The 13,936-nt window shown below is 51.6% G+C and overlaps 5 protein-coding genes across 5 annotated transcripts; 2 read left to right on the top strand and 3 right to left on the bottom strand.

Moving 5' to 3' along the window:
- Nucleotides 1-682: 682 nt before the first annotated feature.
- On the bottom strand, nt 683-4,985 carry K489DRAFT_375024 (DUF221-domain-containing protein). Its single transcript, XM_033603593.1, has one exon. It carries the CDS (start codon nt 4,706-4,708, stop codon nt 845-847), a length of 3,864 nt encoding a protein of 1,287 aa, XP_033463979.1. The 5' UTR covers nt 4,709-4,985; the 3' UTR covers nt 683-844.
- Nucleotides 4,986-5,401: 416 nt separating this feature from the next.
- K489DRAFT_375023 (uncharacterized protein) lies at nt 5,402-8,036 on the bottom strand. Its single transcript, XM_033603592.1, has 2 exons — nt 5,814-8,036; nt 5,402-5,754 (listed from the first exon to the last, which is right to left on the bottom strand). The coding sequence occupies exons 1-2, from the start codon at nt 7,723-7,725 to the stop codon at nt 5,546-5,548; spliced, it is 2,121 nt and encodes a 706-aa protein (XP_033463978.1). The 5' UTR covers nt 7,726-8,036; the 3' UTR covers nt 5,402-5,545.
- Nucleotides 8,037-9,297: 1,261 nt separating this feature from the next.
- Nucleotides 9,298-10,095, top strand: K489DRAFT_427383 (uncharacterized protein; the record flags this gene model as incomplete). Its single annotated transcript, XM_033608298.1, has 1 exon — nt 9,298-10,095. One exon carries the CDS (start codon nt 9,298-9,300, stop codon nt 9,916-9,918), a length of 621 nt encoding a protein of 206 aa, XP_033463977.1. The 3' UTR covers nt 9,919-10,095.
- Nucleotides 10,096-10,967: 872 nt separating this feature from the next.
- Nucleotides 10,968-11,525, top strand: K489DRAFT_366159 (uncharacterized protein; the record flags this gene model as incomplete). The annotated part of the gene is made up of 1 exon (XM_033602744.1): nt 10,968-11,525. One exon carries the CDS (start codon nt 10,968-10,970, stop codon nt 11,523-11,525), a length of 558 nt encoding a protein of 185 aa, XP_033463976.1.
- Nucleotides 11,526-11,595: 70 nt separating this feature from the next.
- On the bottom strand, nt 11,596-12,228 carry K489DRAFT_405699 (uncharacterized protein; the record flags this gene model as incomplete). The annotated part of the gene is made up of 1 exon (XM_033607176.1): nt 11,596-12,228. The coding sequence occupies one exon, from the start codon at nt 12,226-12,228 to the stop codon at nt 11,596-11,598; it is 633 nt and encodes a 210-aa protein (XP_033463975.1).
- Between the last annotated feature and the right edge of the window lie 1,708 nt (nt 12,229-13,936).

Below are 13,936 nucleotides of genomic sequence, written 5' to 3'. Positions count from 1 at the left end.
ATTGGCGACAACGTCTCGAGTCGGGTTGGTCTGTGGAGCAGAGGCCTTGCGGTCTAGAATGCGCCGGCTAGATTTCGCGTCCCTTTCGCGATCGAGCCGCTCTCGTGCTGAAGCAAGGATCAGGGAAGCAGGGAAGACATTAGAATGGTTGTGAGGGATGTCATGAACGAATCCCCTTCCCATAAGATCGGAATTGTTTAACCAAATGAAAGGGTCAAATGTCTTTGCGATTGCGTCAGCCACTGTATTGAAATATGGTTCGGCATCGGTAATCAGGGTGACACATGTAGGCACTTGCCACATGCTGAAAGGTCCCACGGGTCCCCAACGCGCGAGACCCCATAAGTTTTCGGAGTGCCATTTTCATGTTTCATTGCCCCTGTGAGAGTGCTGTACAGTACCGTTGACACACCGACGTGTAAGCAATTAATTCATATGCGCGGGCAACAAGGATGGTTTTGGTCAATGACCATGGCATCGATGGATATGTTCAACCCAGAGTCCCAGACGCGATACTCTTTCCAAACTAAAGATTTCTAGCGCATTGCCGTTTTTAGACAACCTGGGGAGGAAACCTGGGGAGCGTTTGTTCGCCCCTACACATTGCGGCGCTCAAACACGTTCAATCTCGAAGGACGTGCCCGACCCACGAAGCATGAGCAGAGCCTGATACAGTCAGAAGCAGCCCAAGATGCGGTCAGGTGGATAGCACAAAAGCTCGCATGAGAGCTTCAAAATGATATTGAAACAATGTGGTATACTGCTAGAACCATGATTCCTCCACACGCTGAATGCCAGACAAATGCAACGATGCAGGTAAGAAAGTAGGAATATGAAAACACAATCACAACACAACCAAGTCCACATTGCTGAAATCTGGCGGACTCTTGCGGAACACCACTCGTCCTTTGTGATCCAACGCTGTACCGTCATTGCTCATCCAAATGGCAGTCTTCTGCTGAGAGTCGACTTCGACCGTGCTCATCTGCTTTGTGCGTCGAATCTCATCATCGCTCACTCCGAGTTTATCGCGAGGAATCCAGACGACCGGCCGACGTGCTCGCAGCGCACTATGCTGAAACGCGTATCGAACCAGCAGATCGCGATCTTCTGGAGCTAGGTCTTCGAGATCTTCGGCAAAATCGCCGTAGAGGACGTCGCCGATACTCTTTTGTGCTTCCGTGTCATGTTGCGGCTCTCGGCGTTTGCCGTCCGCCAAGTAGCGCAATCGTGCAACAGCGTCAGGGCCGACCTTTCGTAGGCCTTCTGCTGTGAAAGGTTGCCGGGCACGAGTATGCCAAGCATTCTTCTGGTCTATGGGAAGAGAGGCCAAGGTCTTTGGAGCACTGCCTGAACGACCATCTAGGACAGGAGTACCTTCGACTGGATCCTCAGCAGATCTCTTCTCCTCGCTGCTTCTCCACAGCCTCAGCTTTCTTTCGTGTCTTTCAATCTCGGTCAAGCCTTCTTCAAATTCTTCCTTATCCGCGTCAGAAGAATGGTTGAACTTGGCGGCCTGAATCCGGGCGAATTCGGCATCCCTCATCACTGCTTCGTCCTCCAGAGTAATGGGCAGGTATTCGAAAAATGGCGCGAAGGCACTGTTAAGCAATATTTGATAAACGGCAGTGATGATCAACATGGCTATCATGATACCACCTTGTGGAAAACTTGAGCCGGTCGTCAAGGTGAAGAACAGACCGATCAGGCAGAGCTCGAGGAAGTAAATTCCGACGAAGAGCTGATTGATTGCCACGGGAAAGAGGCGCCCGCCAGTGTCAGTCTGCTGCGCGTTCACGTAGAGAACATTGAACCTGTAGACTATCCAGAACAGCGCAAAGATGAAGAGCATGAAAACCAGAATCAGAGGAGCGATCATCGAGTAGATGATGCCGATCACGGCGAAATTGGTGAACACCGGGAAGAAGGATCCCCATTCGACTGTGCTGAGCTGAGTTTGGCGCTTAAACTTATCTCGAGCAGTAGAGTCGGCGATTGAGGCCCATACAAACCACATGAACAGAGTGAAAGTCTGAAGGAGGGCACCTGCTGAATTGCCCAACGCCTGAACGATGAGGTATGAGTAGAAATATGTCGCTGCGCCCGGAAGATTCTGTGCCAAAGCAGATGGAACAGAGATCGGATTGTCGGCAATGGCATTGAGGAACGTGGTAATACCATTGACAAGGGAAACCAGGAGGAAGACCAGGATGAACAAAAATGCAAAGTACCACTTTTGCACTCCCAGCTCGCGAATTGTACCAGTAGGAACGCCTTGCTGCGTGATCAATGCACGGAAGATCAGCGGGGCCAACAGAAGGATCAAGCTCAGTAGGACTGGAGGCAAGACACCCTGAATGATCGAGGTGGCCACACTCGATGAATTGGCGATATCGGTCAGCCAAGGTGACACTCCACTAAGAGTCGTGACCTTGTTGAGCACGGAGGTGAAGGCGACGGGCGCAGCCCAGAGAACCGTCATGCCAGCGCAGGCGAGGAGCACCAAGAAAAAGCGCAAGTAGCGTTCCCACCACTTAACAGCCATATTGTCCCAAATGACGTCGCCAGGACTGATCTCAACGATGCGAGGGGCCATCTGAAGCGGAGCATGATGATTGAGCGATTGGCAGCACATATGGGCTGCAATCTGATGATTGAATTGAATGAATGCTGAATTCATTAATGGAAAGCGCTCGGTTTCGTTCTGGTCTGCTTCGATCTCAGTGTTGAGACGGGCTAATTCGCCACGCAAGTAGTATATCTTGTCCACTTTCTTGCCCATGAATGGCAAGGCGAAAAGCCATGGCCGAATCGGCAGACGTTTAGTAGCTCGGTCTTTCTCGGAAATATAATTGCGCCAGACTGCTTGTTCCTCAGCGGCGATGGTGTTTAGGTCTTCGCGCATGGCTTCCGGGTATGCAATCTTAGCCTCAGTAGACGATTGCTTACCAAATGAAACTTTTTCGGCCATCTTGCTTTTGGAGAATTTGTCGTCGTGCTTGTCGTTCGACTCTGAGGTGTCGGCACTGAGTGGAAACTCATCATCTGATTCTGCCACGTGAGGTCGAGGGGAGGGGACTGCGAGAGATCTGTCGTTGTTACCGAAGATACTCCAGAGCGCATTGTGCTTCGTTGGCGCGTGTGGCTCTTGTATCTCCAGACTTTCTGCGGGCCTAGTATCGGAAGACGGACGGACGACGTTGACGCTCGGTAGACCATGGTCGACACCATCAGAGCCTGTCGGTGAGACTCGCTGAGCGTGGTAGGAGTCACGATTACTGGCAAAGGGGTTGGGTTTCTGCGGTGGCAGTTGCACAGACAACCCAGCGGTGACCTCTTTTGCTTCCCGTTTCGGAAATTGCGAGCGTAGGTCTCGTCCTGGGTGCGCCTCTTCGGGAGTAAGACTTGAATCCGAAGCATGAGCTGTTGGATCACGATAAAGCGAGTCGTCGTCGACGTAGCTTGCTCCGAGACCTGGAATTCCACTCGTGTTCGCTTCATCAGCCATGTGATCTATGCCTTTCACGGTTTTGATAAGATTGTTGTCCACGTCTGCGATGACGCGACCTCCCAACTTTCCAAAACCCTTCCCGAACTGTCCAAGACCTTGTCCTACCGCACCAAGTCCCTGTCCTACTAATCCAAAGGGATTGTTGTTCGAGTGCGATTTCTGCAGTTCTTCATGCTGTCGACGCTCTGTCTCTAAGATCTCTTGCATTCCTTCCGACACTTCATGCTGTTCGCCAGCGCTCACGCCTCGGCCTTCAGCCATCTTGCGGGCATCTTTGTCGTCTCTTTCTTGGTCCTGTTTCTTTTCCTCCCTTGTCTTCCTCTTCCCACCTTGTGCTTTAGCTCTTTTCTTCTCGGCTTTTGCATTCTTTCTATGGCACAATACAATGAGGCTGGTCTCGGCAGATTCGAGCTGGCGTGCAATGCTGTCCCGTTGCTTCACTTTCTTCGACAGTTCATCGTAATTGCGATTAATCCAAATATTGCGGATGCCACCTGGGAAGACATCGTATAGGCCAGAGAGGGCTTCGAATGTCAGCCACTTATTGGGGATCCCTGCTACGAGTACTGTAGTAGCTGAGGCGCGAATACGATGCTGGGGGCTGGTCAAGTATGCTTGTCGTACTCGAACATAGCCTCGGAGCTCAGTGAAGACGACGTAGAACACCCAGAATATGAACAAGACAGCAAGGATCAGATGCGCCCAGAGCTTGCCCCCAGCCCCGGCACTGCTAACATTCTGTATCGAGTAAGCAAAAAGCCCATCTTGGTCGCCACCACCAGTCTGGTTGATTGGAAGCAGGATCGGCAGCACGAGGATTGATGTCGGAAGGAAGATCTTGAGGAGCAGTCGAAGATAACGCAAGAAGAAATATGCATCAAGACCACATCTCTGGATCAGTGTCAGGTTCGTGGTGGTGAAGATCGGGTAGAGCCATCCGATGAGACCTCTCGGAGGCTGTGGCACACGTTGTGATTTCGGTACAAGATAGGATCTCGGAACATAGATTCTTGTGAGGCGTAGGCGTAGTAAGATGAAGGCTAGAAACTGGATCCCAAAGCCACTAAATGCAGCGATGATGGAGGCCTTGAGTGTGTTCGGGGTCTGCGCGGCGTTTGGACTGCTAGCACAATTGAGCAGGCCGAGGAAGGTGCTGGGATCGCATCCATTCCCACTCGAGGTGGAATTATTTGACATGGTGGTTTACGCGAAGAATCGAACCGTCCAGGCTTGACAATCCCTCTAATTCGTCTCTTGGGCTCGGATTTGTTCTATTGAGGCATATTTGTTGAGGTGTCGATTCTCCGCTCTCCAGTCCAGATCACTAATATTATGAGAGTTCAAGGAGTTGTCGAAATGACGGTGGTATTGAAAGGCGATTTTCTCTCCAGGAGAATCTAAGCACAGGTCGTAGAAAGGTCGAAATATTAAAAGTCCGTGGAAAGAATGCCCACGTAGGTGTCGATAATGCTGGTGTACACCTCCAAAGACGCGTGCGGCAGTCACCGTTCGAACTTGGAAATTACCGCCCGTCGAACTGGTTGTACCGCCATTTGGGGATGGCACAAAGACGTATCGATGACGTCGGCATCACTTGGCTTCTGCGCCCAAATTCTGCCAAGCTCGTAAGGGGCGCTTATCACCCATTCTTTTCAATATGTGCATGCCAATGAGTGGATGATACATATGTACAGTACTGTACTATACAGGCTCGTATATTGCGTGTAACAATCACGTACATCGCAGACTCTCTGTATGTTCATAGATCGGAATCGTGAATTTGTCCGGCACATATTCATCACGGCGGAGCACGATGTCCGCGATTTGCACAGACACATGAACATTAGGTGCTTACAGTACACGCCCCTGATCTCGAGGAAGCGAGAAAATCATCCGCTGTCCGCAGACCATGCAGTCCAGTTCTTCTGAATATCTCAACTATGGTAACCTCGATTGTGGAATCGTTTGGTATCATTAATACAGGCTATGTATCGCGGCGGAGAAATAAATGCAGTAATCGCCAACACCCAACATCTAGAACCAACTTTTTGACTTTTTCGCCTTCTCATCCTCGGCTTCAGAATCCGTGTCGGTATCGGTGTCACTCTCGTCGTCGACATCTTCATCTGTATCACTTTCATAATCGCTCTCGACCGCCTTTTTCACCTTTTTGATCTTCCGCGGCTGTGATGCATCCGCAGTCGCTTGTCCTTTGAGAGCTGCCATCTGACCAGCGATGGAATCTGCAATATTGTTAGCATATATGCCTCGGACACCAACGTAGGTTTAACCATGTCCTCACCTTCTTCGGGCTCTGAGATATCGTCATCTTCGTCGACCTCTACAGCCTTGCTAGCGTCCTCTACATCAAGCACAACATCCTGTGATTGATCGAAACCAACATAACTGTCACTAATGAGATGCATTCTGAAACGGAATTCTCCGGCTTGGGGCGGAGCCGCGAATTGCATCTTAAGCGTGACAACGTTGAACGTAGGTTTACCCTCGTTGTCGAAGGATTTCTTGTCAAAAACTTTAAACGTGAACGGAGGTACCGCAATCTTGCCCTGGCGAGTATCTGCGAGGAAAAGGTGCCACCGAGGAGCATGATCGCGTGTGTAGTAAGGCGCATGTGCGAGTGGTATCGAGTGACGCTCTGGCTCCGCTTTTTGTGCTAAGATGTCGTTTTCGGCTGGGTCGATATCCAACAAATCAGCCTCTGAGAGTGCTGGGATGCTCTTTTCGGGTGTGCCTGGCGGGATGAAGCGCGCCTTCACCACAAAGTGAACCAAAGACGAAGTAATGATGTACTTCTCGCCCGGCACTTTGAAGAAAGCTTTCTCGACGCGCAAGAAAGGCAGTCGTCGTGCCAAGTCTTCCGCAGACTTCAGATTATCCATCGGCAGGCCCGCCGCTTGAGCTGCTGTTTGGCGTTGTTCTACCGGCAAAGCCATGAATTTCTGGACCGTCAAGGGTGTCTTGTCAGTGATCACCGACTTTTCGATCTTCTTAGCGATCTCAGCGGTGATGTGGGGCAGTTGCAACAATGGTATACCCTCGCTCTTCGTTGGTGGCACAGCTTGAACTAGGCTCTGGCTGAGATGAAAGGAAGACACAACCGGAGAAGTAAAGCCGTAAGCGAGGCACATGTTGGTGAAAGCATCGTTGATCTGCATCGCGGTTGGTGGCAGCTCATATTTCTCGGCTTCCAGAGTTTTATCGTCCAGATCGGCTCGCGTGAGATAAGACCATAGTAGAGCCAGGGCCTTCCGGTGGACAGGGTCTTCAATGCCAGCAATGACCTTGATATCCTGTTCGGAAATCAATGCACTTTCTGAACCAATAGTGGCAAGCTTCTGTTCGACTTTTCCAAGACCAGCATCGGCTTTCACCCCGTGAAGAATGGATTCGTATTCGGTGGCTGTGCTGACAGCACCGAGCACATCACCGGGCTCCATGCGTTCTTTGAACTGTCTGAAGATGTTTCCTGCACTTGATACCAAGATACGCTCCTTCGTCACCTTCTGCATGCCGTACCACCACTTTCCGACCAACCAGGGAAGTCCAATTCCGAGCAGGATTCCGTATCCAATGAGGACATATTTGCCGCTTCCCTCCGCCACAAGGAATTGAGGCAACGCAATGCCGAACGTGGTGCTCTGCTTGCCATCAGGGTGGCCGTACAGGATGTAGTTGTTTCGAATATCCTCGTCAGTCAATGCCTTGTAGGCCTTGACAATCTCCACCCATTCATCGTTGACTAGCTCGGCAGTCTCGTTGAGCGCGGCATTTGGTCGGCGTTTATCAGGGTGCATAGTCGTGGAGAGTTTTCGGTAGCGAGAATTGATCTGCTTTTCGGTCGCAGTGAGAGAGACTTTGAGAATGTCATATGGATTCCAGACAGTGGGTGTGTTCCGAGCGGTTACAACCATGAGATAGACCATGTATCCAATCAGAGCCCAACCAAGCAGCGCGGCGACAATGCGCTTGAGGCGCAGATCCTTTCGCTTCTGCTTCGCACGCTGGGAATCGATGATGTCCGCATGATTTGGTCGGAAGGGAGATTCGATGCGACCAGCTTTTGCGACATTGGAAGAATCGGTAGGCGATCGAAGGAGAGAAAAGGTCAGCGGGAGGGTGACCAGTGCCGTGACGGTGACGATGAAGAAAGGAAAATATTGCGCCTCGGCGTCGTATGTCTGTTCATTCGACATGGTGGGCACGCGAGCATTGGTGCATGAGTGGCACCTTCGGGATCGATTTCGCGGATGAAATAAGAATTCCCAGGTGGTCGATTTTGGATAGCGAGGTCATAGGTGGCCTCTCGCTGACTGTACATACAGAAAGGACTGTGGACACCTCCAGGGCTCAGCTGCGGCGGTTTTCGAAGCCCGAGGAAGGATTTTGGCCAGCCGGGGGCTGTAGTATGTACTACACCGTGTAGAAATTATCAGGCCAAGCGGGACCCTGCACCAATTTGGGCAGCACTTTCATGGTCACTTTTCGTCAATGTCGCCAGCCCGCATCGAGTGCAGGGGCTTCGGCCGCGGGCAAGCTCGAAGGCCTGCCGCCAACGGTTATTATGCAGGTGCGTATAATGATAGAGATTCCAGGTGGAGAACATTCATCACTCGTCCCAATTGTTCTTTATTTTTGTTGTAGCAGGTATGTTTGCGCCCAAGGTTATTAGCATTGGTCCCCCGCGCCCCGCTTTGCCCGCCTTTTCCCGCCGGCAAACACAAGATTGTAGGACATATCATCTCTGTATGCGTGACATAGATACGTACTGTGATCAAATGAGGGACAGCTGCACGATTGACGGAATGCTCATGTGCGTTTGTGCTATTCGTCATCACACGATCTAAGTGCTGACGAAACGACCATGAGTACAACATAGCTGACTCGCATCAGCTCCGCTCTGGGACCGCCTAGCACTGTATCATTTATTTTATTAGAGATTTATCTGGCCGGTCAGCCATTCTCTGGGCCAGACTTGCGGACTCAGTACGTCCCTTGGGTATCTCCGCGCCGGTCCAATCCTGGTCGGCGCGATACGATGCCTGGTTGCTTTTGGCGCCGTGTGCCCTCAAAGAGCGCCAGTACCGACGACATGACGAAGGCTTTTTGAAGAAATCTTTGTCAGAGCCAGTCACAGAGGAGCAAGCACAAGGTTGCAATGGTGGACTGGCCTCTAAATACCCCCACTGGTCGGGCACTCGTGCGCCAAAGGACAAATAGTATATCGCTATGAGTTGCGCGACTCCATGTCCGCTTGTACATTCCTTTTATATTGACTAGCAGTCACGGTCTTGACCAGCGCATTCGTTAATGGTATAATTGCCCTTCGAGTGAGAATCGCGAGCTACCTACTTTGTCCTCATCTCGAATCACTGCAGCTTCACTGGTACAACCACCACATCGACTGTCTTCTGAGTACCAGTTGGAACCGACCATTCGTCTCAGCCACCACGGAATCGACTATCTATCTGCATTGCGACTACTCGTGGAGGCTACATGGTCGTTGCCCGCGTGCCGCATCTTACGGTGACATCATTTCGAATGCGCTGTTCGTGCAGGGTTGATCATTGCAGCTGGAGGCCGTGAACGCCTTGTGTAAGCATCGCTACGAGAATCGCTGGCCACGTTATCTTCTGCAACCTCGCAAGACTACGCCAACAATTCGCATACACTCGTACACTCGAAACCTGTGGCCTGCAGCAATCACGACACCTCCGGATCAACCTCTTAAAACCTTCAACATTTTCGCCCGTGTAAGAACGCGGCGCATGGCGCCAACATCGGCTTCTCTGGGAGATGCCATGGACACAGATATCATACTGGGCGTGGCGTCAGAACAAGTTGCCAACATCGTGGACCAGATGCGAAATCTGAGCGTAGACCAATTGATTCACATCAAGCAACAGGCAATTCACCTCGCCAACGCCAAAGCACCATTTCTCCGGCTACCTCCGAACGTGCGCAAGATCATCTATACATACATGGTCCGAGATTACCTGTCACCCTTGACGGAAAAGTTCGATCACAACTGGTTGGACTCTCGACAACAGCCATCATTCTTCAGGACCTGTCGCCTGATCCAGCGGGAATGCGACCAGCTGTTTCCGGTGGCGCCTTTTCAAGTACTGGTCCTTCGCAACGATCGACTGTATCGTCTCGCAGAGCTACCATCAGATTGGCTTTCGTTCCAGGTTGGACTGAGTGGCTTGTCGCGCATGAAGAGTGACAGGCCCATGGACTCGATGAGGGACGCGGAGGAGAGGGCCAATGAATTGCGGGCATTGTTACAAGAACAGGGCCATTCCTCCGGCGTCATCGTCTTCAGAGAAGACCTACACATCGGACCCAAAGCTTGGTATACATATGAGCGCCCTGTGCACGCGGGGTGAGATCTGTGAGCTGCAGCTAATTGACGAAACGCCCATGGCTTGAGAGTCGCAGTGTTCTGCTAAACTGTGCCTGCTCGGCGGTGGGCACTTCGCGATGGTCGAAACAAGAAGGTCCAGATCCGCCAGGCGGCCGCTAACTCCTAGATGACACTGGCCGATAACGTCATACGGAGCGTGCGACGCCAGCAAGTCAGCCAATCGCGCAAGCACACCAGATGGGCCTCGCGCGGACTTTCACGCCCAATGGTCCCTGGTCGCCACGAGCCGAGGAAACACAGCACAACTCTGCGACAACGGCAGCCATTGAGCAAAGCGAACTACCACCGCGCAAAGGCGCGCATTGCATTCTTTTCATTATTGCGAACAGTGCCGCTATGAGCTTATGAGAAACGTCAACGTGACAAGTATTCGTCCGCTAGGGACAGGAAGACAGCACTGGCTAGCGGCGACAGCGAATAGTGTACTTGTAGCGTTACTTGTACAACAAATGAGACTTCATCTCCAGCCCGAACAAGTAATCGAATCCACCATCCATTCGAGTGAGCAACAATAAGTATCGTCGAGAGGTGACTGCGTGGTAGAACATCATTAAACCAAATCTTGCGAGACTAGGGTTGACGAACACTAGGGTTCATGCCAACCCTTAGTGCCCAAATCAATGTTGGCGCTCGTCGATGCTTCATAGCGCTTGCGGATACTCCATGTGACAAGGTCACTTCCGGCTCAGACTGATCGAGCTGGCACGAGATTGCGAGATGCCAGGGACAGCTTTGCCTGGGATCCCAATGGTAAGCGGTCGCCCTAGGGACCCCCGAAGGTGTCGACATGCACGTGTGCATCTAGCAGGATGACTTTAATGGACTGTTACCTCCGCCTGAGGAAGGGTGCTGGGGCTGCGTATCAGACAAGCAGCCGAGCTGTCCTCAACCTTGATGAAGGCGGTACAAAAGTCCATGGCGACAATGTCAAACATCGATCATGGAGTTTCAGCTTCAGCTTTAGCTTCATATCAATCGTCATATATGGCACGTACGAGCACACAATTCAACATGCTCAACCATCAGCTGGCAACGAACCTCGCGTTGGGGCCTCTCGAAGACTATTCATGTATCGATCTGGAAGATATCAAGAAACATATCGCAACACTTCGATTTCAAATTCTAAATGTACAAAATGCCCGCTGCCCGCTCCTGCGCCTGCCGGGCGAGCTACGCGACCTCATCTTCGGCTACGCCATGCTGGCCGAAGTCCACGATCGACGAGCGCGAGGGCGGTATAACCAAATATTCGGCGAACCGGCTTTTCTACGCGTGTGTACGCAGCTACGCGCTGATTTCGTCGATGTCTGGTATACTCGGTTCCTGGTCTGGGAGGAATGGGATCCGGTGAAGCGCTGCTGGAAGGACCTGCACCGGGGCGAGATCCGGAAAGTTATGATGACAAGATCGTCGAGCGGGCTGCGATCGTTGACGACGCAGCCGGTCTACTGCACGCTGGAGAGGACGAGGGATGCTGTCATGGCGTCGCGGAGCATTTGTCCTCGGATGGGTTTGGTCAGGACGAGCCGTGATCCGGCATTACCGCAAGTGAGGTGGTGGATCCAGTGATACCTTTCGATTCCGAAGATATCTCCTTCTGAGGAGTGGAGGATGTGATGATGTGAATTGTCATAGCGATTCAATCCCAGCAGTTGAATTCTTCGCTGTCGCCGGATTTGTGTTCGAGTTCAAGCGCGCACACATCTGAATAAGGCTTAGTCTGTCCACGGGCGTTGATCCAGACAGTAACAGCATTGTCGTCTTCGACGAAGCTGGTCGTTGCCCAGATAGTCCCAGGACGAAATCCACCCAAAGTATCCTTTCCACGTGCGTACTCGATCGCTCCATCGAGGTCCGGGATGAACCGATCAATCTGGATGCTCCGCACAAACGAACGGTAGCTGACATCTATCGAGTCAACCCATCCTTTGAATTTCTCGTCCGAGAGATATGGAAGCTGGATTGGCGTGCGGAAATAGACCTTGGCTGCATCCAGTCGCATTTGACTGCAGACTTGGAACCAGGCGGGCGTTGCGGTCTCTTGAGAGACGCCGTAAGGGTCGACGCTGATAGCGGCTGGCAGGCCTGCGCGGACAATATTATCCCTCAACTCTTGTGGAAGTTGAAGTAGTCGCGAATGTTGGCCATTCTCGGATCGTGTCTGTAGCGGCAGTCGTACGTCATTCAAATATTGCGCTAGTCGCAAAACTTCGCCGTTGGGCATGTCGCCGATAAGGGACTTGAAGTCGGAGGATGTGTATACAGCAGTCATTGTGACGATGAGTCTGGACCACAATTGATACCTGGCGATAGTGGATGATAGTGTACAAATTGATTATCACTTGGAAGTCTGACACGGCATATTGATGCTATTTGTACTGTAGGTGCTTGCCAAAAAGTTAAACACAACACCCCCGGGGCCGCGCGGTCCGCAGAAATGGTGACCGTTTGGGAGGATTGAACAGTCAAGACCAACTCGCAGCTTGGACCTCGTCTGGATTTCTGGGGTTGGCAAGCACGGTGGCACCACTCTACACAGGGCTAGATCGGCAGGGTCGAACCGATTCGATCCATCGGCATCATCATACCTACAGCATCTCACTTTGCATTGTTCTTCTCTTTTCTTGTTCCATGTGCTTGGGATCCTGGCAGCCTGTCCACCAAAAGCAATATCGTTTGCATGCCTCGATCCAATCTGACGACACCCTCGGATGTGAAGGCATGGCTCGAACATCTGGCAGCTTGCCACCCCTTTCTGAAGTGTACACCTACAGATTATCACTCAGGTAGATCCCGACAACCCTGAATGCGGTCTTCGTCAGCTCATCTTTGCATGATATGCACGTTTATGAGCTCGGATGAGAAGGAATTCTTGCCCAGTCTACGTACGGCGTCAGCAGCCCAGTCGCGTACGTGTACCGCAACGGGACTACATAGAGGTATTTTCGACGACGAGAGATGCATGCTGCACTTGCTAGCCTCGAGGCAGTGCATATACTGTGCACCACGGCTGTATACAAACTACCTTGTCGCAAATACGAAAATACCTAGGTATGCAGAGGTACACTACAGAGCCAAGCATCACGCGTGCGATAAATAACGTGGGCGCCCTCCAAGTCTGTGGCGCATTCGAGGTCTCGCTTGCAAGAAGGATTGCAGGATCATGGGGCCTGTTTTTGGAGCTCATGGCTCGTGGGCTTTTCTCGGCGACAAGGCGACAGTGGTGAGTTGCAGCAAACCCGCGACGTTTTACTCGTTAGTGCTTGCCTGTGGAGATCCTGTGCGTGTGAAATGTCACGTACTCTTCGACTGTGATTCGCTTCGGTGTGTTCTAAACTCATGCATAGACTACTCGGCACCGTCCTCGTCCAAGGCCGGCGAGATGCGGCGTTCCGCCAATGCGAGCAGGCATGATATTCAATATTGGGCTTCGTCCAGTTCCCAGCTTGCATAAAAACGATCTCAAGCGATCAATGGAAGCTTAGCGAGAAAGAGGTGTTTGCTCTTAGCACTTCCGACTTTTGCTCTATTCACAAAACACCATGCGTCTCATGGAGCACTAACGTTATGACATCTCTGGTCAATATCTAGGTGTACTATGCACTACTCATCGGCGAATGATGTGCTCATTTAGTGAAGGGGACTTAGATAATCGGTAGTGCTCGTGCTCCAACTGGAGTCTCCCCGACTCATGGACATTCGTAGTCCATGAATGCATTCCAAGGTTGTCACCCATATATGCGTCAGAGCTTACGCGTGTCCTGGGGCTCGGCGCTGGCTGTATAGAAGAGTGCAATGATCGTCACAATCCATCCTCTGCCCGATGTTTCGCCTGGAGAAGAACACGCAAGCCGGACCTCATTTTGCAGCCAGCGTCATCAAATCTAAGGGTCATCCCCGCGTGGTGCACAGCCGCACGTGATGCACACCTCCAGCCATTTTCCACCCTCAACTTCAATAATTAATAACTTTACAACGAG

This window comes from Dissoconium aciculare (assembly GCF_010015565.1).
Source record: "Dissoconium aciculare CBS 342.82 unplaced genomic scaffold K489scaffold_1, whole genome shotgun sequence".
Lineage (NCBI taxonomy): Eukaryota > Fungi > Ascomycota > Dothideomycetes > Mycosphaerellales > Dissoconiaceae > Dissoconium > Dissoconium aciculare.
This window is presented reverse-complemented; position numbering and strand designations above follow the sequence as displayed.